Raw genomic sequence first — 24607 nt, 5'->3', positions numbered from 1 at the left:
GCTATGTGTGCCTGTATGTACTGTGTTTTGCACCTTGGCCCCGAAGAATGCTGTTTCACTTAGCTGTTACATGTGTACGGTTGAATGACAATTAAACTTGAACTTAAATGTGAACTTACATGATGTGGCACTGTGTTCCAAGCCAGAAGCCGGTGGTGCCTTGAACACTCTGTCAGCAAACACAGCATAGGCAAACAATTTGTTTGTTTGAATATACTAAGGCACTTGATCCTGCTGATTTTCTTATTGGAGTCTATATGAGCTGCACCAGCACCTGCACACTAGGTCATTGCACCTGTGACCTTGCCTGGTATTCACTTTCTGAAATGTAAGTAAACCATTCCACAGATTGGCTGTTTTAAGTGCATTATGAGTGATGGGCATTTATTCCCAGGGATTTTAAACTTTTTTTTGGGTAAATACTTTAAATAAATTTATTTGCTTCACTAATGACCATGCAAGTGAGCAAAGTCTGTTCTGCATTCACCCGATCTATACCCTTCATACTTTTGTATGCCTCTATAAGTTCTCCTCAATTTCTCCTGTGTTCCAGGAAATGAAATCCTAACCTATTCAATCTTTCGTTATCATTTTGGTCCTCAAATCCCAGCAACATCTTAGTAAATTTTCACTGCACTCTTTCAATCTTATTAATATCTTTCTTGTAGGTGGGTGATTAGAACTGGGTATATTCTAAATATGGCCTCAGTAACGTCTTGAACAACTTCAACATAACATCCTAAACTCCTGTAGTTAGTGCCCAGATTCATGAAGGCCATTGTGCTAAAAGCTTTTTTTCCCGCAAAAACTTTACCAGTAGGGTGGTGGGTGGAGATATGTCTCTACGAAAGGAAGCAGAAGGAACTTCTTCCCTCCACAGGCCTGCAGGTCATCCTTTGACAAGGTGTAGCACCTGCTTTTTGTGGACAGGACATATCTGGATAATCTTTGAGTAGATGTACTATAAGTACTGTAACAGCTTTGTTTGAGAGGAATAGCTAGATCGGAAGTGCAGGTCTATAGGCTTGGCTGCATCCAGTGCTCTAAGATGTTTCTTGATCATTATGTGGAGCAAATTAAATTGATTAAAGATGGGGTTCTGTGATTCTTGGAAGGAAGCAAAGATGGAGCATTCACTGAGCTTGTCTGTTTGAATAAAGTTGCAAAACTTTGACAAACTTTTATAGATTTGTAGTGGAGAGTATATTGATTAGCTGTATCACAGCCTAGTATGGAGACACCAATGCCCTCGAATGGAAACTCCTACAAAAAGTAGTGAATACAGACCAGTCCATCACAGTAAGGTATTCCCAACCATCGAGCAAATTTACGTGAAACACTGTCACAGGAAGGCAGCATCCATCATCAGGGACCCCACTACCACCACCCAGGACATGCTGTCTTCTCACTGCTGCCATCAGGAAGAAGGTACAGGAGCCTCGAGACTCACACCACCAGGTCCGGGAACAGTCACTACCCCTCAACCATCAGGCTCTTGAACCAAAGTGGATTATTTCACTTAACTTCATGTGCCCCATCATTGAAATGTTCCCACAAGCTATGGACTCACTTTCAAAGACTTTTTATCTCATGTTTTTGATGTTTACTGCTTATTTATTCATTATCATTATTATTTCTTCTTTTTGTATTTGTCCAGTTTGTTGTCTTCTGCACTCTGGTTGAATGCTCTAGTTGGGTGGTCTTTCATCAACTCTGTTATTGTTATTTTTCTATAGATTTATTGAGTATGTCCACAAGAAAACAAACCCCAGTGTTATATATGGTGATGTATATGGACTTTGATAATAAATTAACTGCGAACTTTGAAATGCGTTAGCCTTGGTTTTGGCCTGCCATAATTGAGAATGCCAATGTTTTTAGCCTTCCCTTCAGTTAACTACTTAATTGTCTAGCTCTCATCATCTGAGTTTAGATATGGCAGAACTACAGAGCTGTTGTGTAATGGGATTCCTGTGTCTGTTGCATGCTGTGTTGGCAGGTTTGCAATGGATGTAGTTTTGTATTATGGCTGCATAATGTTAGCATCTGATTTTTTTTTTAATTGCTCCTTTTGGTGTGCTCTTCTTCACTTAACTGAATTTGATCCCTTGATTTAAGTATAATGATAGTGAAGGATATGCTAAGACAGGAGGATTATTGATTTTGGTTGGGCACGTTTCTGTTTCTGGTGAAAGTCCATAGTAGCTCAGGTGTTAGGGTTCCAAAACTGTTCTGTGTCTGTTGCATTTAGTATAATCCTAATGTCACACAATACAATGGAGGATGTTTTCATGGTGAATGTCAAACTTGGTCTTGAAAGGCTGTACAACAGTCATGCTTTAACAAGTGAATAGTGGATAAGTGTGTGAAACAAGCAGATCAGTGAGCTTGACATGTTTGCTCACAACCTGCTGCAGACTCAGTGCAACAGAAATGCCTTTTGGGGATTGGTCATTGGTGGTTGTACCAAGTTGCTCTGGGTTATGAACATTGAAATCCCCTGCCAGAGAACCTGCTATTTTCAGGGCTACTTCCAAGTATTGTTCCAATATGCAGAAGCACTGTCTCATTAGTTGAGGGAAGCTTGTAGATAGTAATCTGGAGACTTTCCTTGCCCATTTTTGTTCTAGTGCCATGAAATTTCATGGGGTCTGGAGTAAATATTGGGGGTTTCAAAGGCAAACTTTGGCATCTAAGAGCAAAAATGTGATGTTGAGGCTTTATAAGGTATTGGTCAGACAAACTTGGGAGTATTGTGAACGGTTTTGGATCCCTTATCTAAGAAAAGATGTGCTGGCACTGGAGAGGGTTCAGGGAATGATTCTGGGAAGGAAAGAATTGACAGACAAGGAGTATTTGATGCTTCTGGGCCTGTATTTGCTGGATTTTAAAAGAATGAGGGGGGATCTCATTGACACCTATCGAACATTGAAAAGCCTATAGAATGGATGTAGAGAGGATGTTCCCTATAGTGGGTGAGTCTTGAACCAAAGGGCACAGCATCAGAATAGAAGAAAGTCTGTTTAGAACTGAGATGAGGAGGAATTTCTTTAGCCAGAAGATGGTGAATCTGTGGAATTCATTGCCACAGACAGCTGCACAGGCCAAGTCACTGGGTATATTTAAGGCAGAGGCTGGTAAGTTCTTGATTAATCAGTGTGTCAAAAGTTACTGGGAGAAGGCAAGAGGATGAGGTTGAAAGGAATAATAAATCAGCATGATAGAATGGCAGAGCAGACTTGATGGGCTGAATGGACTAATTCTGCTCTTAGGTCTTGTAGTCCATGGTCTTACCTGTATGTTGAGACGTGTCACTGTTGTTGGGACAGTTCTGCTGGTGGACAGGAAGCATGAAGAATTCATATATGTGGAAGAGTCCATCTGTTGTGCGCAAGTTATTGGCATGAAATAATAAATGGGTTAATAAATGGAGGATCCTCCAAATAATCGTTCAAACTATTAACACCCTTCAGATATCATATGTTCCATCAATTTCCTTTTTTAGTTATAAGTTTATAGCAAACAACATTGAATTCATTTATCGATTTAAGGGAAGGCAAGTTACTGAATACGTACAGGTAACGAGAAGGTTTTCTTTTGGGATTTAAATATTATTTATTTGTTTTATATGTGGTTTTCAAAATTATTGATTACTTTCTCTTTATCAATTGATTTTTTGGCTGGTATATTTGTTGTAAACAGATTTGTTGTAAACCCTGTTTTGTGTCTAATGTGATATTAGCAATTATTCCCCTGAAGCTTGCTTTCTGAGTCACTATTTCTGGTCAGCAATTCAGCACTTTACAATATTTGTAAAATATTAATTTTTGGTAGAGTCTCTAGACTATGTTTTTAACTGTATTTCTGCACTTTCCCCAAGCATCTGACTAGACTAGAACCAGGACAAAAATTGCTAACAATCTTAAATTACTTCAGATTTATTTTAAGTTAAATTGTTTTTGGAAGTATTTAAAAAATATGACTAGCTTACAATAATAAGAATAAGAAGACACTCTTGATCTCCTTGAGTTTAAAATTCAATGAGATCGTGACTGACTCCATATACGATAAATATCTGGCATTGCTCCTTATTTTTAAACTTTGCCCTTGGCATTAGACCAGTTAGGGGAAGTCTTCAACATTTATACCAGTGAACTCCCTTTAACATGGCCACAGCTTTTTCATGTAGTGATGATGTGGCTCAGGCTAATGAACTTCAGGGCACTGAACAAACACTCACAGAATATCCACTTTATTAGGTATGTCCTATATGTAATAAGGTGGCCACTGAGTGTATGTTTGTGGTCTCCTGCTGCTGTAGCCCATCCACTTGAAGGTTTGACATGTTGTACATTCGAAGATACTCTTCTGCACACCACTGTGGTAATGCGTGGTTATTTGAGATACTGTTGGCTTCCTTTCAACTTGAACCAATCTCCTTTGACCTCTCTCATTAACAAGGCATTTTCACCCACAGAACTGCTGCTACTAGATGTTTTATTTTGTTTTTTTTTTTGCATATTCACCATAAACTCTGGAGACTGTTCTACATGAAAATTCCAGGAGATCAGCAGATTCTGAGATACTCAAACCACCCCACCTGGCATTAACAAACTTTCCAAGGTCAAAGTCACTAAGATCACATTTCTTCCTCATTCTGATGTTTAGTCTGAACAGAAACTGAACTTCTTGATAATTTCTGCTTGCTTTTATGCATTGAATTTCTGCCACCTGATTAGCCGATTGGATATTTGCAGTAATGAGCCGGTGTAAAGATGTACCTAATAAAGTGGGTATTGGTTGTATATTCTTTGGGTAGATACATGGCAAATGGAAACATAGATCAAATGCTGTTGTGATTGATGTTTCAATCTTCCAGCTGAACAAATTGAAAGCTGGAAAAGTACTTTGAGTCTGTTTGTGTGACCAACAGTCTTTCCCCCAAGATACGAACCCAGAATACTTCAGAAAATATTGCTCCTGTTTAACTGAAACTGCTCCAGAACTAAGGACCTCAGGACTAAAATGAACCTCACTGCAGAATGCTGCTACTAGTTCAGGGCTGCCGCTCAATGGTGATGGTTTTTCATCTCCAGAAAGCTAGTAGGATCATCGCAGGATTCATTGAGGCAAACACAGATTGAGCGGTTTCCTGTGCTAGTCCACTTTGAATTTCTTATTGTCCACAGAAAAGTATTTTTACTTCTTTTAAAATACAGTTCTGACTGTTGGCCAGTGAAGCACACCCACTGACAAAGGACATTAATCTAGTTGTAGAAAACACTCCAAGTTTGTTGTTTCGACTCTTTGTGGCAAAGCTCCTAGCTGACCTAAACATCACCAATCACAGCCTTGTAAAGGACCTGAATGGGAAGTCAAGTAAAATCTGGACAACACTCAGCTCCTTGAGGACAGGCCAGTGAAGGTGTGAAGTGCTTAATGAGCAAGACCACAACTTTTGACCCTGGTTACTCAAATCAGACATTTTGAACTCCTGCCTTGGGAGGGCCAAGTCTGGAGGCAGCAATTTTACATTTGAATATGTTACATAGATTGTTAAGGTTAGCATCTAGCTATGGCGGTGTTCTTGGATAATTGAAAATACTTTTTGTTTTAGGTCGAAGAGAATCCCTCTCATTTCCATGCAAAACAATGCATTTGCAAGGATTTGGGCTATTTTGTTTCATCTATCAATAACTCTTAGTAATTTAGTATTGATCACTTTGCCATTAATCCTTGTGTCATTGCCAACTCCAATGGTCTCCATCATCTTAACTATTTGAATAGCGCAGAGTATCAACTACTTATCAGATCAATTAAAAAACAGAGGCATGTTTCCGTGGAGAATCTTGAGATACGTTTCTGCTTGCCAGTTGTTTTTCCTCTCTTGGCAGAAATTATTTATTTTCCCTCTGTTTGATTCTGGGTCAGTTTCAGTGCGGTTAAAGGATTTTTTATGAGGATACTGTGCTCCAGTGTGAGTAAGTGTTTAGCATTCTGCGTGACATCTGCGGCTCACTGATAAAATTCAAATGAGGCTAAATTCTGAAAATGGCTTGGGTCTCTCAGCTGTGGCCTTGAATAAAATGTGAAATCAGCATTCCCCAGTTGTTACTTTGATATGTTCATAATATATTCTGATTTCAGCAAGTGTTGCATTTACACACTTGTATCTCCAGAAGGTAAAGTGCATGGAGGTGGAAATATATAATTTGCTAAACTCTCAGTGCTGCAGTGTGTGTATATGTGTGTGTGTGTGTGTGTGTGTGTGTGTTCTCTTCTGAAATTCTGTTCCATTTAGGTCAGTGGAGGCAAATTTCAGAAGCAGAGTCCAGTGTGTAGCTAATATTATGTTGCACTTTTATGTAATGAAGAATGAATGGTGGCCTGATTAGATGAAGATGTCCAGTTCAGGCAACATGCTCATCCATTCAACTCTGCAGTTATCAGGGTAATGATTCTCCCTCATATGGCTGATGAGATGTGTGTAAGCACATTACTTCATCTTCCCAGGTTGATAGTTTTGACAAACTTCTATTTTTCCAAAAACTATAAAGAACATGTAATTTCATCTATTCTTCATATGAAAAGGAATGTAGCTTTGGGCTACATACATAATAACTGCACTATCTATTTGTTTTGGATCTTTTCTTGATAGTCTGCTGATGCTTATAAACAAGTTTATTTCCTTTCAAGATTTCAGTTGCCTGTTAGTTAATTAATTATGTTGTAGATAGCCGGATAAAGTTCACGTTGATTTAATGTTTTGCTGAGTAAGCTGCTGTACAAGGAAAAATACAGATTAAACTTTTATTTAGACACCAGCAACTGAAATGTTCACATGGTATGTATTAGATTATAATCAGGCAGAAATTATTATTCACCTGTGGCTAAACCAATCTGACTTTCAGCTGCGAATAAGAAAATTGCCTTTACAATGTAGTATTTTATTGTGTGACAACCTTTAAGTGTTAGCCTGCCACATCTCCGTATGCAATGAAATTGGTCAAAACTCCCGGTAAATATCATTGTCTGATATGGGGCTTTGGAATTTGCATTGGAGATGAGAATTTGTGCATTTGAGAGCTGTTTTCATGCCTGATCTCAGGTGCTCATCTGAATACTTTTATTTTTGCTACTCTGCTAAGATCACCAATGTAAACATTTCATTTGAGAGTACTCAGAAGTTGTGACCTTGCTGTTAGTTTTACACATCTTAATTATTCTAAATTTGGAACTCTGAAAATTAAAATTGTTTGCTTGAGTATCCTCCAATGAATTATGTCTGTTGTAGGAAAGCAGGGCAGGAAATGACATGGAATACTAGCATTAGTAATTTAGATAGCAGTGAGATAAAATCCAAAGCACCCTAATTAGAAATGGAAAAGAAGTGGTGTTGTAAACAATTAATTTGTAGAGAATGACATTCTTTTTTTAATAAAAATGATGTGTCTCTCTGTTTGGAGGTGTGTGCACTGAGCCAAATATTCCTGTGGATGGCAGTAACAGGTCTATAATCAGTCAGTGCTTCTCTTGTACAGTGACTACCAGAAAAGGCTCATCTTTGTTTTCAGAATTTGAGCTTGTAAAAATGACTGCTGGTGCAAACATAAATATATATTGTGTAGGTCATATTGTGTGGTCCACATTTCAGGAAATTTGCAGTCTTCTCAGATTCTATTATGAATAGGCGCCTCTTGATCGTTTATGCCAACTTACAAAATTTATGTTGACAAACAACGAACAGAAATATTGTGAATTCAAATAAACTGCATGCAATTTATGGGAAAAGTGGCCATTGATTAGGGTTTCTGTGTCAAACTCTTACAATGCAGTAAATTGCCTGTTGGGAGAAGCACGATTCTTGTATTTTATTCCTTTTTTGAAGAAAATGCTACCCATAGAAACAATTAATTTATGGGAATATTCAGGGCGATGAGCAAGTACTTGAAGTACTGATGTGGCTTGATATATCAAGTGTGTTCCAGGTTGAGAGGGATAAAAGGAATTTTTGTAATTTCTTGCTGAAAGGTCTAGGCCTGACACATCGGCTATTTATTCCTCTCCAGCATTTTGTGTGTGTTGCTCTGTATTTTCAGCATCTGCAGAATCTCTTGTGTTTACAAATTTTGTAATGGTAGGGTTAGATCGTTTTTGGGGGTGCAAGCATGGCTGTGTCATTATTTTTTCTGTTTGGAGGGTGGTTGGTGATTGGTTTTATAATTCACAGAGAATTTAGATTTTTGAGATGCCTGGTCCATTTTCAACACCCTGAAGTGGTGTTTCTACCGTGGGGTCTTTAGATGTGATAGTGGAGTGGTAACAGCAGTTCTGTGTGCTGAACACTTCTCCTCAGTTCTGTAGTTATTTTGCCCTGAAGCATTGCCTTACACTTTTCGCCTCTGCAGATTCTGCTTTACACATTGAATTCTTCCATCACATTTTTTGTTCCAGATTCCAGCAACTGCAATCTCTTTTGTCTTCAGTCACGTGAACCTCTGTCCTGACCAGGGTCAAAATTCTGTGTGATGTCATGCTGCCATTATGATATCAGCAAATTTATCAATATCCGGGTCTCATTTAATCATTCAAAGGATTCATGTTTCAGAACTGCATCAAGAGAGTGGAAGAGTACAATGTGTAGAGTGAAATGCTTACAATATACTTGAATTGTGTTGCCAACCGAGATCATAAGTATGCTCACTAATGATATCAAGCAGCACAGGTGAAGTAGAAAAGTTGACATAATTATGTTGATAGTTCTAAAGTAGGTCCTTGCCTCTTTCAATAACCTGGAATAGATCCCATTAGGCCCTCGGGACTTGTGTATCTAATTGTTCAACATCTCTTCTAGATCTGCGCACCCCTCCCTGATCTGAGGAATCTCCATGAGCTTTTTGGTGAATATCAACCCAAAGTATTCCTTTATTTTCATGGTCACCTCCTTCGACGCCAGGTGTAAGTTCCCACCTTTGACCTTGAGTTGATTCTACTCTCTTCCTAACTACTGTCTTGGTTTAAGTGTATGTATTAAGTGCCTTTGGATTTTCCTTAATCCTACTTGCCAAGAATATTTCCACTCATGGCCCCCTTTTTAGCCTACTTAATTTCCTAAATTCTCTCCATTCTAACATTTCATGTTGCTCTGCTAATTTAGAAATTGACATTCCATCGAGGGTATATGTAATAGCTTTGAAATCAAGACCATTAACTATTCACTTTTCAAAGGGCAAACCCTGCTTAAAAATGGTTCTACCTGTCTGGTGGGTGAAATTCTGCTCACTTAGAAACCAGTGGGGCATAGTCACTGCCATCAGTTATTGGCCTATTAATATAAAGTATTTGTTACTTTTCCTTCATTGATATCATAATCAGGGACTTTTGTGTACCATTCTTAACCTTTAATGCCCTCCTGTCTTCTCCTATCATTTTGGATCTCCCCCTCCCCCTCCCACTTTCAAATCTCTTACTATCTGTTCTTTCAGTTAGTCCTGACGAAGGGTCTCGGCCCGAAACGTCGACTATACCTCTTCCTATAGATGCTGTCTGGCCTGCTGTGTTCACCAGCATTTTGTGTGTGTGTTGCTTGAATTTCCAGCACCTGCAGATTTCCTTGTGTCTGAGCATATTTCCAGGAGTACATCATACTAATTCTGTCTGTATTTATTTAAAACAGTACTGGGAGGGTGAAATGAGATTCAGTTGGCAGTGGGAGGGGGTGTTTAGATTGGAATCTGAGGGGAGAGTCAACGGGAAGAGAAGCAATTGGAAATAAAGATAAAAATGCAGGAGCGACTGAGCAGTTCACGCAGCACCTATTGACTACTTCAGGCCCTTCAGCAGAACTGGAAAAGTGGGAAAGTTAACATTATTAAAAAAAGAGAGGGGGAGGGGTGATCACAGCAGAGGAAATGTCTGGTAGGATATAAACCAAAGTTATCAAGGTATCAAGTACTTTAAATATCACAAGTTAGAGACAGAAGAATTAGCAAACAAATTGAAACAGAAAGCTACAGGCACAGGTGTGGAGGGGAATGAAAATGGTGGTTCCACTCATCTTTCCCCACTGACTCCCTCCTGGCAAGTGGAACAAGTGCTACACCTGCTCCTGCTCCTACACCACCTCCCTCATCACCGTTCAGGGCCCCAAGCAGTCCTTCCCAGTGAGTCTGCCAGCGTCGTCTATTGCTTGTGGTCTTTCCATTGCGGTCTCCTCTATCTATATTGATGAGATCCAACATAGATTGGGAGCTGCTTCATCGAGCACCTTTGATCCATTCACAGCAAAAGGGAGGGTTTCGCAGTGGCCATGCCTTTCTGTTTGTTTTCCCTTTCCCATTCTAAAATGTCAGTCCATGGCCTCCTCTACTGCCATGATCAGGCCACACTCAGGCTGGAGGAACAACACTATATATTCCATCAGGGTAGGTAGCCTCCAACCTGATGGCATTAACGTCAATTTTTGTAACTTCTGGTAATTCCTTCTGCTCCTCCTTCTGTCTTTTTCACTTTGCATTGTGGTTCCCTTCTCTTCTCACCCAACCATCACCTCTCCTGGTTGTTCCTCCTCCTTCCCATTCTATCATGGTCCACTATTCTCTCCTATCAGATTCTTTCTTCATCATTCCTTTACCTTTTCCACCTATCACCTTCCAGCTTCTTACTTAACCCCCCCTCCACCCACCCACCTTTCCCCCACCTGGTTTCACCTATCACCTGCTAACTGATCCCACCAATGATTTCTGCTCCTACTCCTTCCCCTCTCCCTAGCACCTTGGTGCTTGGAAGTAGGTACAGAGGAGCTGTCAGGGTTAAGTTTTTTTACGCAGAGAGTGGTGAGTGTGTGGAATGGGCTGCCGACGGCGGTGGTGGAGGTGGAAACGATAGGGTCTTTTAAGAGACTCCTGGATAAATACATGAAGCTTAGAAAAATAGAGAGCTATGTGTAAGCCTAGGTAGTCCTAAGGTAAGGACATGTTCGGCACAGCTTTGCGGGCCGAAAGGCCTGTATTGTGCTGTAGGTTTTCTATGTTTTGTATTCAAGCTTCTTCCACCTTCCTTTCCAGTCCTGATGAGGGGTCTTAGCCCAAAATATTGATCGTTTATTCCCATAAATATTGCCTGATTTGGTGGATTTCTCCAGCATTCTGTGTATGCTGCTCAAGATATCCAGCATCTGCGGAATCTCTTCTGGTGGTCGTTACCTAAATTTGTTGAGATTAACATTGCATCTGGAGGGCTTCACTGTAACCAAAGATGAGATAAGATGCTGTGCCTCGGGCTTATGATGGGCATTGTTGGAACAATGCAAATTAGGTAGGACAGATAACTAGAAGTTCTGAGTCCCCTCTGGGACTGAACAATACATGGAAAGAGAAAGCTGGAAGGCAGGAATATATTCAGCAAAATACAGTAAGCAGGCAATGAAAGAAAGGCAACCAGCAAATAATATCAGGATATGGACAAATAGGACAAATTTAAAGGCCTGAGATTTGGAGTACACTGTATCTCCCATATCAGAATCAGAATCAGGTTTATTATCACTGGCATGTGTCATGAAATTTGTTAACTTAGCAGCAGTTCAATGCAATACGTGGTATTATAGAAAGAAAAAGTAAGTAGATCAATTACTGTAGGTATCTATATATGTATATTAAATTGTTAGATTAAAAATAGTTCAAAACAGAAATAATATAAAAAAGTGAGGTCGTGTTAACCAGTTACTTGGGCCATCAGTTAATCAGGGCAGCTGCTTATTTGGGACAACTCAAAGAGCAAAAAGTAGTGGTGAATATAGGTAGCATTCCATTTGTTTACTTGGATGCCATTTGTTCTGTGCTGCTTAATTGGGACAGGTGACTGTTGCCAAGCATTGTAATGAGCGTAATTCACGTCCACCTGGGTGGATGTTGGACACTACACTGCTTTGAGTGAACAGTTTTTAAGTAGCATCAGTTGCGTGTGTTTGTGTTCAAAAAAGCAGTGATTTTTTGTCATTCATTGGTTGTTGGTGAGAAATACACAATTCAAAACTATTTTTTTCATTGTGGTTTCAAGCGTTCAGGCTGGAGATACCAGAAATGGCTGGGAGTGAAAATGAAACGATTTCACTACTTCAACAAGTTAGTAACTACAAAGAATTTGAATGTATCATCTTGAATGTTACAATGAAGATGAAGATTTGGAGAATGCAATTGTTGAAGGCATTGTATGAAAAGCAGCCCATTTTCTACACTAGGAGTCTGCCTGATTTTGTTCATTTACAGTCAATCAAAAGAATATAACAGCGTACATTGGATGAATTCCTCTGTCAATAACTATTAGGAATTAATACATAGTTTTTTGGTACTGCAGTAGATTGGATAGTGTTTTGATTTGTTTTGTATTTCATTTTAAATACATAATTTGTTACTCAGCTAAATGGAAGTTCATCTTTTTATATCGTTTTAACTATTTCTGTAAATCTTTGGCTAATTGGGGCAGCTGCTTAATTGGGCCAAAATGTACTGGTCCCAATGTGTTCCAATTAACTGGACTCCACTGTATTCCAACATATTCAATATGAAAGAATGCCCAGAAAAGTTGTAAGAAGTATATTAGTTCTGTTAATAAGGGTTATATTAGTAGTGTTTAGAAAGGATATTGCTGTTTGGATCAGAGTATAGAGTTAAAATCAGTTTGGGTGGAGCTACGAAGTGAAAGGAGCAGAAATCATTGTTGGGATTAGTATATGGCTCTCTGAATAATAGTAATGATGTTTGGCATGTAAGAGTGAAAAGGATCATCCAACAATTGTGTCATACTTTAATCCATATGTATACTGGGGGAGAGAAAAAAAACTAACATTCTTAATAGCTATGCCATTCGGAACTCTTGGATGAAATCCATCAGGATATGCAGATTGTCTACATCATATACAAGCTCCAACATCATATACAAGTTTGCTGACAACACCACTGTAGTGGGCTGTATCAAAGGGGGTGATGAATCAGCATACAGGAAGGAGATTGAAAACTTGGCTGAATGGTGCGATAACAACAACCTCTCGCTTAATGTCAGTAAGACCAAGGAACTGATTGTAGACTTCAGGAGAGGGAAACCAGAGGTTAATGAGCCAGTAATCATCAGAGGATCAGAGGTGGAGAGAGTCAGTAACTTTAAATTCCTGATGTCAATATCTCATGGACTCATCATGTAAATATAATTGTGAAGAAAGCGTGACAGTGCCTCTACTTCCTCAGGAGTCTCTGGAGGTTTGGCATGTCATCAAAAACCTTGGCAAACTGCTATAGATGTGTGGTGGAAAGTATGCTGAGTAGCTGCATTATGGCCTGGTATGGGAAAACCAATGCCTTTGAGTGGAAAATCCTACAGAAGGTAGTGGATTTGGCCCAGTACATCATGGGTAGAGCTCTCCCAATGATTGAGCATGTCAACATGAAATGTTGCCATAGAAAAGCAGCATCTGTCATCACAGATCCTCCACCCAGGACATGCTCTTTTTCCTTTGCTGCCATCAGGTAGAAGGTATAGGTGCCTCAGGTTCAAGAACAGTTACTACCCCTCGACTTTCAGGCTGCACTCATTTAAGGACTCTTTTATATTGTTATTTCATGCTTGTTATTTATTGCTATTTATTTATTTCTGCATTTTCACAGTTTGTTTACAGTTTACAATTACTGTTCTAAGATTTGCTAAGTATGCCCGCAGGAAAAAGAATCTCAGGGTTTTATGTGGTGACACGCATGTACTCTGATAATAAATTTACTTTGTCTTTGACTTTGGGAATTTGTAATCCTTGTGAGTGAGACGGCTGCCTCCTTCATGCTACTTTCTGGCTGAATTGGGAAGAATGCTTTTAAAGACTGGTGCCCTTCTCTGATTATTGTGCCGTAGTGTGATTCAAGTTGTACTAATTTAGGATGAAATGCTATCTTTAGCATATTATTCTGGAAGCAAACTATCATAGTGCTATTTCTGATGTGTTTTTGGCCTTTTTTTGCAGATTTCCTTGGTAGAATTTAGCATAATACCTAGTGCATATTTATTGTACCAAAGAAGCATGCAATACAGATTCAAGGCTCATTTACTGAGATAACATATGAAACATATTAAACCTTGTATATTATGTGATAAATTACAACACCCTTTTTCTCTCCTCTCCCTCAACGTTGCACAAACAAAGGAGCCGGTTGTGGGCTACAGGCTAACCCCTATAGACATCAATGGATCTGGGATTGAGAGGGTGAACAGCTTTAAGTTTCTCGGCATAAGCATCACCGAGGATCTCACGTGGTCTGTACATACCGGCTGTGTGGTGAAAAAGGCACGACAGCGCCTCTTTCACTTCAGACAGTTGAAAAAGTTTGGTATGGCCCCACAAATTCCAAGAACTTTCCACAGGTGCACGATTGAGAGCATCCTGACTGGCTGCATCACTGCCTGGTATGGAAACTGGACTTCCCTCAATCGCAGGACTCTGCAGAGAGTGGTGTGGACTGCCCAGTGCATCTGTAGTTGCGAACTTCCCATGATTCAGGACATTTCCAAAGACAGGTGTATAAAAAGGGTCCGAAGGATCATTGGGGACTTGAGTCATTCAACCACAAATTGTTCCAGCTGCTACCATCTGGGAAATGGTACCGCAGCATAAAAGCCAGGACCAACAGGCTCCGGGACAGCTTCTTCCACCAGGCCATCAGACTGATTAATTCATGCTGACACAACTGTATTTCTATGTTATATTGACTATCCTGTGGAAAATTTCTATAATTGCACGTTGCACATTTGAACAGAGACATAACGTAAAGATTTTTACTTCTCATGTGTATGAAGGATGTAAGTAATAAAGTCAATTCAATTCAATTTTTTGCTCATTCTTTCAGCAAAAAAACTGTATTTGTGAAAATGTTTTTTTTTGTTGGCTTGTCACTACACAATGGAAGACCTGTAATGCCTTTGTACTTCTGGGAGATTTGCTTCTTCCTTTAAGAGACTTTGAAGTGAGGGAGTGTTGCTTTGCCTCACTTGCATGCTTTTCTTGCTGGGGCAGTTCTATGTTTTGAGATTGCTGGAAAATAGAGTCTTGGTCAAGTAAATATTGATGAGAGGATCTGAGTCAGAAGGTAAATATGTCTTTCTGATCCAACTGCCTGAGGGTCAAGACTGATGACCCCTCGCATGTTGTTTGTGGGTAGTCTGTTATTAGTAGCCATTTTTGCAATTTCAGGCTTTCCACTGCTAGGCCCTACAAGGGTGCCTGCTTAAGTGAGGAATATCTGGCTTGCTTGGTTAAATTAAACATATTTTTAATCTGGCAGCATATAGTGGCATGCAAAAGTTTGGGCACCCCTGGTCAAAATTTCAAAGCATGATCGATCCACCCCCATGCTTAACAGTTGGAGAGGGGTTCTTTTCATGAAATTCTGCACCCTTTTTTCTCCAAACATACCTTTGCTCATTGCAGCCAAAAAGTTCTATTTTAACTTCATCAGTCCACAGGACTTGCTTTGAAAATGCATCAGGCTTGTTTAGATACGCAAACATGAGGAATTCTGCAGATGCTGGAAATTCAAGCAACACACATCAAAGTTGCTGGTGAACACAGCAGGCCAGACAGCATCTCTAGGAAGAGGTACAGTCGACGTTTCGGGCCGAGACTCTTCGTCAGGCTTGTTTAGATGTTCCTTTGAACTTTTTGAATAGAACTTTGAATAGACATGTTGGAATGGGAATTAAAATGTGTGTCCTGCAGGAGGTTCCATTTTTGGACAGTGGAGCAGAGGTACATGATGAAGTGTTTTCCCAAATTGCAATGGGTCTCACCAATATAGTGGAGGCTGCATTGGATACAGTAGACAACCTCAGCAGACTCACAGGTGAAAGGTTGCCTCACCTGGAGGGACTGTTTGGGGCCCTAAATGGAGGTGATGGTGGAGGTGAATGGGTAGGTGTAACATTTTGGCCCTTGCAGGGTTGTGCTGGGAGGGATGAAGGGACAAGGGTATCATCAAGGTAACAATCCTTGTGGAAAGTTGAGGGTGGTAGACAAGGACAAGAGGAACTCTATCACTGTTAAGACTGCAGAAAGGTGAGGTGAGTGAGGATATCCAGGAAATAGAGGGGATAAGGGGGTGAGGGCACCATCAACAGTGGACGAAGGGAAACCCCATTCTTTGAAGAAGGGGGACATCGCTGATCTAGAAAGGAAAGCCCCATCCTGGGAACAGATGTAGCAGAGACGAAAAAATTGAGAAAAGGGAAAAGCATTTTTATAGGAGACAGGGTGGGAAGAGGCATAGTCAAGGGACAGAAACCCCGAAAAGGCATTATACAATGCTGTATATAAAAAAGCTTTATTTTGAAACTGCTCTGTAAGAGTTATTGGGCAAGAAAATAACACATTTTGTTTATTGACTTTTGGTATACATTAGAAATTGATTTGATGTATTTAATCTTGTGAAAAGATTGACAATTTTAGAATTTGACAGCATGATTGAAATGCGACAGCATGATTGAAATGCGACAGCATGGTTGAAATCTTACTCCAATAACTGACAGATGAAACCATTATATTTTGCATTAATAAATCTAAATACTGTAGCCAATATGTGGCAATGTAGCCAAAAAGGATATTGTTTTCACAGATGGTAATTACTTGTGCCATTTGTTTCATCAGAATCAGAATCAGGTTTAATATCACCGGCGTATGTCGTGAAATTTATTGTCTTTGCGGCAGCAGAACAGTGCAATACATAATAATAAAACACTGAATTACACTCAGTATATGTATATTATATAGTTAAATTAAATATGTAGTGCAAAAAAAAATTTTAAAAATGTAGTTCATGGGTTCCATGTCTATATAGAAATCAGATGGCAGAGGAGAAGAAGCTGTTCCTGAATCGTTGACTGTGTGCCTTCAGGTTCCTGTAGCTCTTTGCTGATGGTAGCAATGAGAACAGGGCATGTCCTGGGTTATGGGTGTCCTTAATAATGGATGCCATCTTTCTGAGGCATCGCTCCTTGAATATGTCCTGGATAATACGGAGGCTGGTGCCCATGATGGAGCTGACTAAATTCACAACTCTCTGTAGTTTATTTCGATCCTGTGTAGTAACCACACCCCCCCGCCCCCATACCAGATGGTGATGCAGCCAGTGAGAATGCTCTCCACGGTACATCTGTAGAAATTACGAGTGTCTTTGGTGACATACAAATCTCCTGAAATTTCTAATGAAATATAGCCACTGTTGTGCTTTCTTTTTTGTAGCTGCAATGATATGTTAGACCCAATATTGAGATATTGACATCTAGGAACTTGAAAGTGCTCAGTTCCTCCACTTCTGATCCCTCTATGAGGACTGGTGTGTTTTTCCTTGTCTGCCCCTTCTGAAGTCCACAATCAGTACTTCGGTCTTACTGACATTGAGTGCGTGGTTGTTGCTGCGACACCACTCAACTAGCTGATCTATCTCACTCTTGTATGCCCTCTTATCACCATCTGAAATTCTGCCAAGAGTAGTTGTGTCATCAGCAAATTTATAGATGACATTGAGGCTGTGCCTAGCCATATAGTCATGAGTGTAGAGAGAGTAGAGCAATGGGCTAAGCAAGCTTCCCTGAAGTGTGCTGGTGTTGATGGCAAGCGAGGTGGAGATGTTATTTCTGATCCGCACAGATTGTAGTCCTCTGGTTAATATCTATTTGAAAACTGCCTACCATATAATCCAGCGGTGGCCAACCTTTTACATTCCACGCGTCAATTTTTTCAGATGCGCCATACAACTCTTGTACCCCCATTCAATTCTTGTAAAAATATGTTAATATAAGACTCATGCGTGAAAAAATTGACATATGGAATGTAAAAGGTTGGCCACCCCGGTATAATCCATGGTATAAGACACTTCACTCATTAGCACTTGCTGAGAATGTATAATTTTTTAAAGTTGTGAGATATTGGTTTGGTAAATTTAAATGTTTCTTAATATCTTTGCTATTTCTAGGTGAAGCAAGTCCAAGTCGTCGAGAAGCAGTAAAAAAGAAGACTGCAGAGTACCTAATGCGTGCAGAGCAGATCTCTACTCAATGTCTCAGGACATCCATGGATGATAGTTCTCTTCAGTCATGGGTTTGTCCATTCTTCAGTTGTATTTTACTTTTGCTTCAAGTTCAAGTTTATTATCATGAGCATATATATCCAGGGTATCAATGCCACAAAAATGAGTTTTTTGCAGCAGCAAGTACAAAATGTAACAAACATGACAAATATAAATGGCATGAAACTAAAATTAACATATTATACATACTTACACAGCACAATAAAAATAACGTAGCGACTCAGTGCAAGTTAAGGGAAATAGAATCTGAGATAGAACTAGTTTTTCCTGGTCAGCTCAAAACCTGATAGCAGAAGGGGAAAGCTGTTGGTGTGGGTCTTCTGGCTTCTACATCTCCTTGCTAATGGCAGTAATTAGAAGTGGTTTCACTACCAAAATGCATTCTTAAAATGTTTTACTGCATAATATGCAGATTTTATCCACCAGAGTGTTCCCAGCTGTCAAGCTGTCATTGTTTTTAAACAACTTGCAGACTGAGAGACAATTTAGGCCATTCAGCCCATCGAGTGCTGTGCCATTCTTAGTGATTTATTTAACCTCACAATCCCTGTAATTAATCAAGAACCTATTAATCTCCGCTTTAAGTCTACTCAATTACTTGCCCTCCACAGCTTTCTGTAGCAATAAATTGCACAAATTCACTACCCTCTTTCAAAGAAATTCTGTGACCATGCCCTTTGGTCCTTGATTTTCATCTGCACATCCATCTATCTACGCTTTTCAATATTTGTTAGGTTTTAATGAGATACTCTTCCAGTTTTCTAAACTCCTGCGAGTACAGGCCCCAGAGCCATCTTCAAAGGCTCCACACACATTAACCCTTTCATTCCTGGGATCATTCTCATAAACCTCCTCTGGACTTTGTCCGATGCTAGCATATCCTTTCTTGGATACAGAGCCCAAAATTGCTCACAGTACTCCAAATGTATTTTCACTAATGCCTTATAAAGCCTCAGCATTACTTTATATACTAGTCCAATGGAAATGAATACTAACATGGCATTTGCCTTCCTTATCACTAACTCAACCTGCAAATTAACCTTTAGAGAATCCTGCATTTGGATTCCCAAGTCTCTTTGCACCTCTGCTTTCTGAATTCACTTCTCATTTAGGGAATAGTCTGCATTTTTATTCCTTCTACCAAAACTCATGACCAGACACTTCCCTGCACTGCATTCCATCTACTACTTGTTTACCCATTCTCTGAATCTGTCTAAGTACTTGTGCTGGTGCTGTACTTGCTCAGTACTACTTGCCCCTCCTGCTGTCTTTGTATCATCCGCAAGCTTGGTCACAGTTTCGTAGAAGAAAGAGTTCAGGAGTAGAGTGCACTCCACTTGAATTATAAGGAGATTTGATAGGCTGGGACTAATTTCCCTCGAGAGAAGGAAGCTGAGAGGTGATCTTATGGCAGATTATAAAATCTTGAGTATAGACAGTAGATGATCTTTAAACAGGGCAGATAAATCTAAAACTAGAGGGCATTGGTTTAATGATGAGAGGGATGAAATTCAATGGGGATCTAAGGGATTGTTTTTTCACAGAGGATGGTTGGTATATGGAATGAGTTGCCAGAGGTAATGTTAGAGGCAGGTATAATTACCACATATAATTGATGTTAGGATAGGGAAGGGTTCAAGGTACAGGGGATAAATGCGGGCAAATGGAATTTGCTCAGGTTGTAATGATTATGGAGGCTGTGAGGGAGCAAACCGTTCTGTACTATGAATGGTGAGATACTTTACAACGTTTTAAACAAAATCGATATTGGAGGTGATGTCTGTGGGGTAGCAGTGTGCAAGATGTTTAATGGACTAGGCCAAAGGGGGAGGGGACTTGATAAAATCAGCCAATTAAATATTCTGGCCAGAAATAGACAAGATAATTGGGCCTTGATCATTAGTTGCAATAAAAAGGTCTTCTTCACTGTTTTCTAAGTGAGAATGGGATGTCCAGCAATAAGAAATTATTGTCCATTGGATGTAAGGAGATGAGAAGGTATACTCCATTTCTGCCTACTGCTGATTTACAAGAAACTTCTTTCTCCCTTGCCCAAACCCCAGCAATCCTTACCCATTCCCACCAAAATCAAAACACAGCTTCCTCCTTAAAAACAAACAAGAGAAAATCTGCAGATGCTGGAAACCCAAGTAACACACACAAAGTGCTGGAGGATCTCAGCAGGTCAGGCAGCATCTATGGAATAAAAGTACAGTTGATGTTTTGGGCCGAAACCCTTCGACAGGACTGGAGTTAAAAGATGGAGATAAGGTGAGATAGGGAAAAGGGGATGAGGAATGGTGAAGGGGGGGGCATACTGGAAGTTCGAGAAATCTATGTTCATGCTGTCAGGTTGGAGGCCACCCAGACGGAATATAAGGTGTTATTCCTCCAACCTGAGTGTGGCCTCATTGCGACAGTAGAGGACGCCATGAATTTCCTCTAACCTGAGTGTACCCTTATTGCGATAGTATAGGAGGCCTTGGATTACAAAGTTTTAAACAAAATCCACATTGACAGTAGATTGAAGATTGGACCAGCACTGCTAGTGTGCTGCACATTTGTGCAAGATATTTAATGGATGAGGAATGCATGGCCTCCTCTATTGTCACGATGAGGCCACACTCAGGATGGAGGAACAACACCTTGTATTCAGTCTGGTTAGCCTCCAATCTGATGGCATGAACATTGATTTCTCAAACTTCTGGTAATGCCCCCCTCCCATCTCCTTCACTATTCCCCATCCCCTTTTTCCCTCTCTCACCTTATCTGCTTGCCTGTCCACTGCCTCCCTCTGGTGCTCCTCCCCACCCTTTTCTTTCTTCCTTCCATGGCCTTTTGTCCTCTCCTATCAGACTCCCCCTTCTCCAGCCCTGTATCCTTCCACCAATTAACTTCCCAGCTCTTTATTTCACCTCTCCCCCTCCAGGTTTCATCTATCACCTTGTGTTTTTCTCTCCTCTCCCCCCCCCACCTTTTAATTCTAAACCTCATCTTTTTTCTCCAGTCCTGCTGAAGTGTTTCGGCCCGAAACATCGACCATACTCTTTTCCATGGATGTTGCCTGGTCCTGTTGAGTTCCTCCAGCATTTTGCGTGTGTTCCTCCTTAAGAAGTGGTTACATTTATATTTTCAACTTTTCCTTCAGGGACCTGCCCATCACCAGTGGCTTGATTGTGTCCAATTCTGGTCACCTCTCTTTAGAATGGACATGAAGCCCCTAAAAGAGATTTACTTGAACGATTCTGGGGCAAGGGATTTTCACTATTTGGTTGGAATGAATAAGCAAAATTTTATGACAAATGATACAGGAAACCATGAGTTAAATACTACTCTCAGGAACTCCCAGTTTATGGGTCAATAAGGCTTTCATTAGGGAATTACATGGACAAATGTAGGGAAATAATTTTCTGAGTTTTGGGGAAAGAACAGGCAAATAGAATTGACAGGTTTTCTCCACCAGTAGCAAACACAGACTGATTGGGCTGAATAGCTTCCTCCTTTGTTGTATCACTGCTATAATTATCAGCTCCACTGTTGTTAGGACAGAAATTTGCTAGAATGTCTATAGCTTCTTCAGTGTCCTAATATGATATAGCTCCTCCTTGTAGTTACTTTTACATGTGGTACTTGTTTTATTTTTAGGCTGAGAAGGTTTTGTTGACTGGTGATAACTGTTCTTTTGTTACACAATACTAAATACACTTGTGACTTATACATTGCTGATATTTACGAACAGCTGTCACACTCTAAACTTAACAATGATTGTATCCTGACCAAATAAATATCTTCTATGGGGGTTCTCCTTGGTGCTTGATGCAGATTTGAAGCGGAAAGAAATTGCCTTTTGATCTTGCCCACAACTGTTGTGTGACAAATTTAGTTTTCTGTAACTTGGCATTTGCTCCGGTAGGCCATCTTCCTTTAAGTGTTGCTGTGATTGATGTGCTATCTTTGATATCTTCTATTAGCCTCCAGGACTGCTAAGTTCAAGGCCTGCTTGGAACCTGAGGAGTCCTGCAGAGGAGCTGAAGGCCTTCAGAGTCCTTGGGGTGATTGACAAGGTAATTCTTCAGTATCACTTCAAGGGTTCAACCATAAATCAACCACCAGCTGAGATTAGAGCTTTGAAGCTATTGGTTTTGACAGGAAACAAAAGAAAAATGACTTGGTTTGTTGTTTTTTTTTCCACACAGGGAGAAAGAGGATTGTAAGATTATGTAGGTATAATACACAATTTCAAAGGAGATTTCAACACTGGTCTTAAAAAATTAAGATTGTTTTTCTGTGATTAAGTGAAAACTAAAATTTTAAATTCACTTTTGGGCATTTATTCTTTCTGCTTAAGCAACTTTTAGTTTTATTTGCTGCAAAGTAGCTTTCATATTAAACATTGTGTGGGTCAGGGTCTGTGACAATCTGAGAGGTGAAAGTACATGGTGCTATTTAACACCACAATATTATATGACTAGGTTTTAAAAAATTATTACGGTGCTCTCCTTTTCTCTCATATCTATGCATGAGTGAGAGATAATGTTTATCTTAATCCCTGTATTCATGTTTGGAAAGAGAATTGATACTAAAGCAGAAGCTCATATTGTACAGAGAAAATTAATAAGAAGCTTTTGACATCTCAATTAGTTCTTCAAAGGAGACTTTATTTAGTAACCTTGTATTAAACAGATATGGTTGAGGCAAGAAGTATTGATTTTCTTAAGCAATTTCACAAATTTTTCATGAAGACTAAACATAATACTGATGGGTTGTTGTAACTACAACAGTGAATCATTTTTAGCAGCTTCCTTTTGCAGACTAGTACAGGGAGAGCTGAGAGTAAATTGCAAGGCCAACCCCTGATTAAATGATCAGTTGAAGGTAGATTTAGGTCTCCCTATGCCTTTACTCCAATTTTATTATTTTGTAATTGGAGTTGAAAGTAAAATATTTGTATTTTCTTTGAATCAGCCTATATACATGTTTTTCTTTAATTCAGCAAGGGAAGGCAATTGGTTTTAGAGTCTCGGGTACCTCTGAAGAACTGATGTGAGCCATGATGTGCATGGTCACCCAGGATTAGACTCTTGTGGTTGAGCCCTTGGTGTTCTTGATGGAAATGACCCTGTATCCACACTACACCACCGTGAGGACTTGCACTATTTCAAAATTTACGCGTAGTGATCAGATTTTAAATTCTGTGCAGCCTACAGAAACACAATACAGCTTGAAAAGAATAGCTAGTATTAGCTTTTATTGGAATTAATTTAATGCAATTCGACCAGCCGCAGTATGGGATAACCGTTTCCATCTAAGCGCCAGATTGCCCAATTGGCTCAAAATCACACCGCCAGAATATAGATTTCAGGCTCTAAAGGTAGTAGAACCATATCTGAAATAAAAAGAAGTTGTAGAAGAAGTGAAAGGAATTGCCTTGTGACCCATTTTGAGGCTGTTGCCTTTGATAGTGTTGTTCACTGGCGCCATCTTCTTCTGGACTTTATCCAAGTCATTGAAATAATAATCAAAATGAGAGATTCAGAGGCATATCCTGATGGTGATGACTTTCACTTGACATAATGTGAAACCATGCTTATTACCCTAGTCCGTTTGTTATCTACCTACCCATACCACACAATTACCTCTAATTCTGTAAATTTTCATTTCTGATAATCACATGGTCCAACCCTTATACTAGTGAGCTCCAATGAGCTGTGTTCTTTATTAATTGAAGCTGACTCCTCTACATGAACTTAGTCATTCAACTATTTGGTCATACTGGCCTTGAAGATGTAGCTCTATTTGGGACATAGATAGTTATTCTATAATATTAGTTAAGCCCTCGAAATTATATTCCCCTCAACTCCATGGCAGGCAAGAGGATGTGAGTTGAGAGCTGGTGGGTAGGATGCCCTGAAATAAAATAAAATCCAAATCCAAGCTCCTTGCCTAAATGTCTTTTGCATTTTCATAGTGGCAGATTGTGTTCTGTGCACAGGTTCCCTTTCAGATCAGAAGCATTCTGTGTTAAACTAGTTTTAAACTAGGCTCCATTAATAGATTAATTGATGCCCAATTTTATTTTTTTCTTATAAATTGGTAGCAAACTGAAGATGAAAGTGGATGGAGTATATATGGATTTCAGTAAGGCATTTGATAAAGTTCCCCATGGGAGGCTCATTCAGAAAGTAATGAGGCATGAGATCCAAGGAGACTTTGCTTTGTGGATTCAGAATTGGCTTGCCCACAGAAGGCAAGGGGTGGTTGTAGATGGTTTATATTCTGCATGGAAGTTGGTGACCAGTGGTGTTCAGCCGGGATCTGTTCTGGGACCTCTCCTCTCTATGATTTTTATAACTGACCTGGATGAGGAAGTGGAAGGGTGGGTTAATAAGTTTGCTGATGACACAAAAGTTGGGGGTTTTGTGGATAACTTGGAGGCTTGTCAGAGGTTACAGTACAACATTGATAGGATGTAGAACTGGGCTGAGAAG

General features: G+C 39.8%; 1 protein-coding gene across 5 annotated transcripts in view; it reads left to right on the top strand.

Annotated features, from left to right (window-relative positions):
- Positions 1-24607, top strand: part of rps6kc1 (ribosomal protein S6 kinase polypeptide 1) — a 178060-nt gene that overhangs the window by 85758 nt on the left and 67695 nt on the right. For all 5 annotated transcript variants that reach the window (XR_011886825.1, XR_011886824.1, XR_011886826.1 and 2 more), the window contains 2 exons: positions 18006-18130; positions 22091-22183. Coding sequence is in view for 2 of the 5 variants with exons in the window: in XM_072265149.1 (XP_072121250.1) it covers positions 18006-18130; positions 22091-22183 (218 nt within the window). In the remaining 3 variants the exon portion in view is untranslated. The remainder of the gene's footprint in view (positions 1-18005; positions 18131-22090; positions 22184-24607) is intronic.

This window comes from Mobula birostris, chromosome 8, assembly GCF_030028105.1.
Source record: "Mobula birostris isolate sMobBir1 chromosome 8, sMobBir1.hap1, whole genome shotgun sequence".
NCBI lineage: Eukaryota > Metazoa > Chordata > Chondrichthyes > Myliobatiformes > Myliobatidae > Mobula > Mobula birostris.
This window is presented reverse-complemented; position numbering and strand designations above follow the sequence as displayed.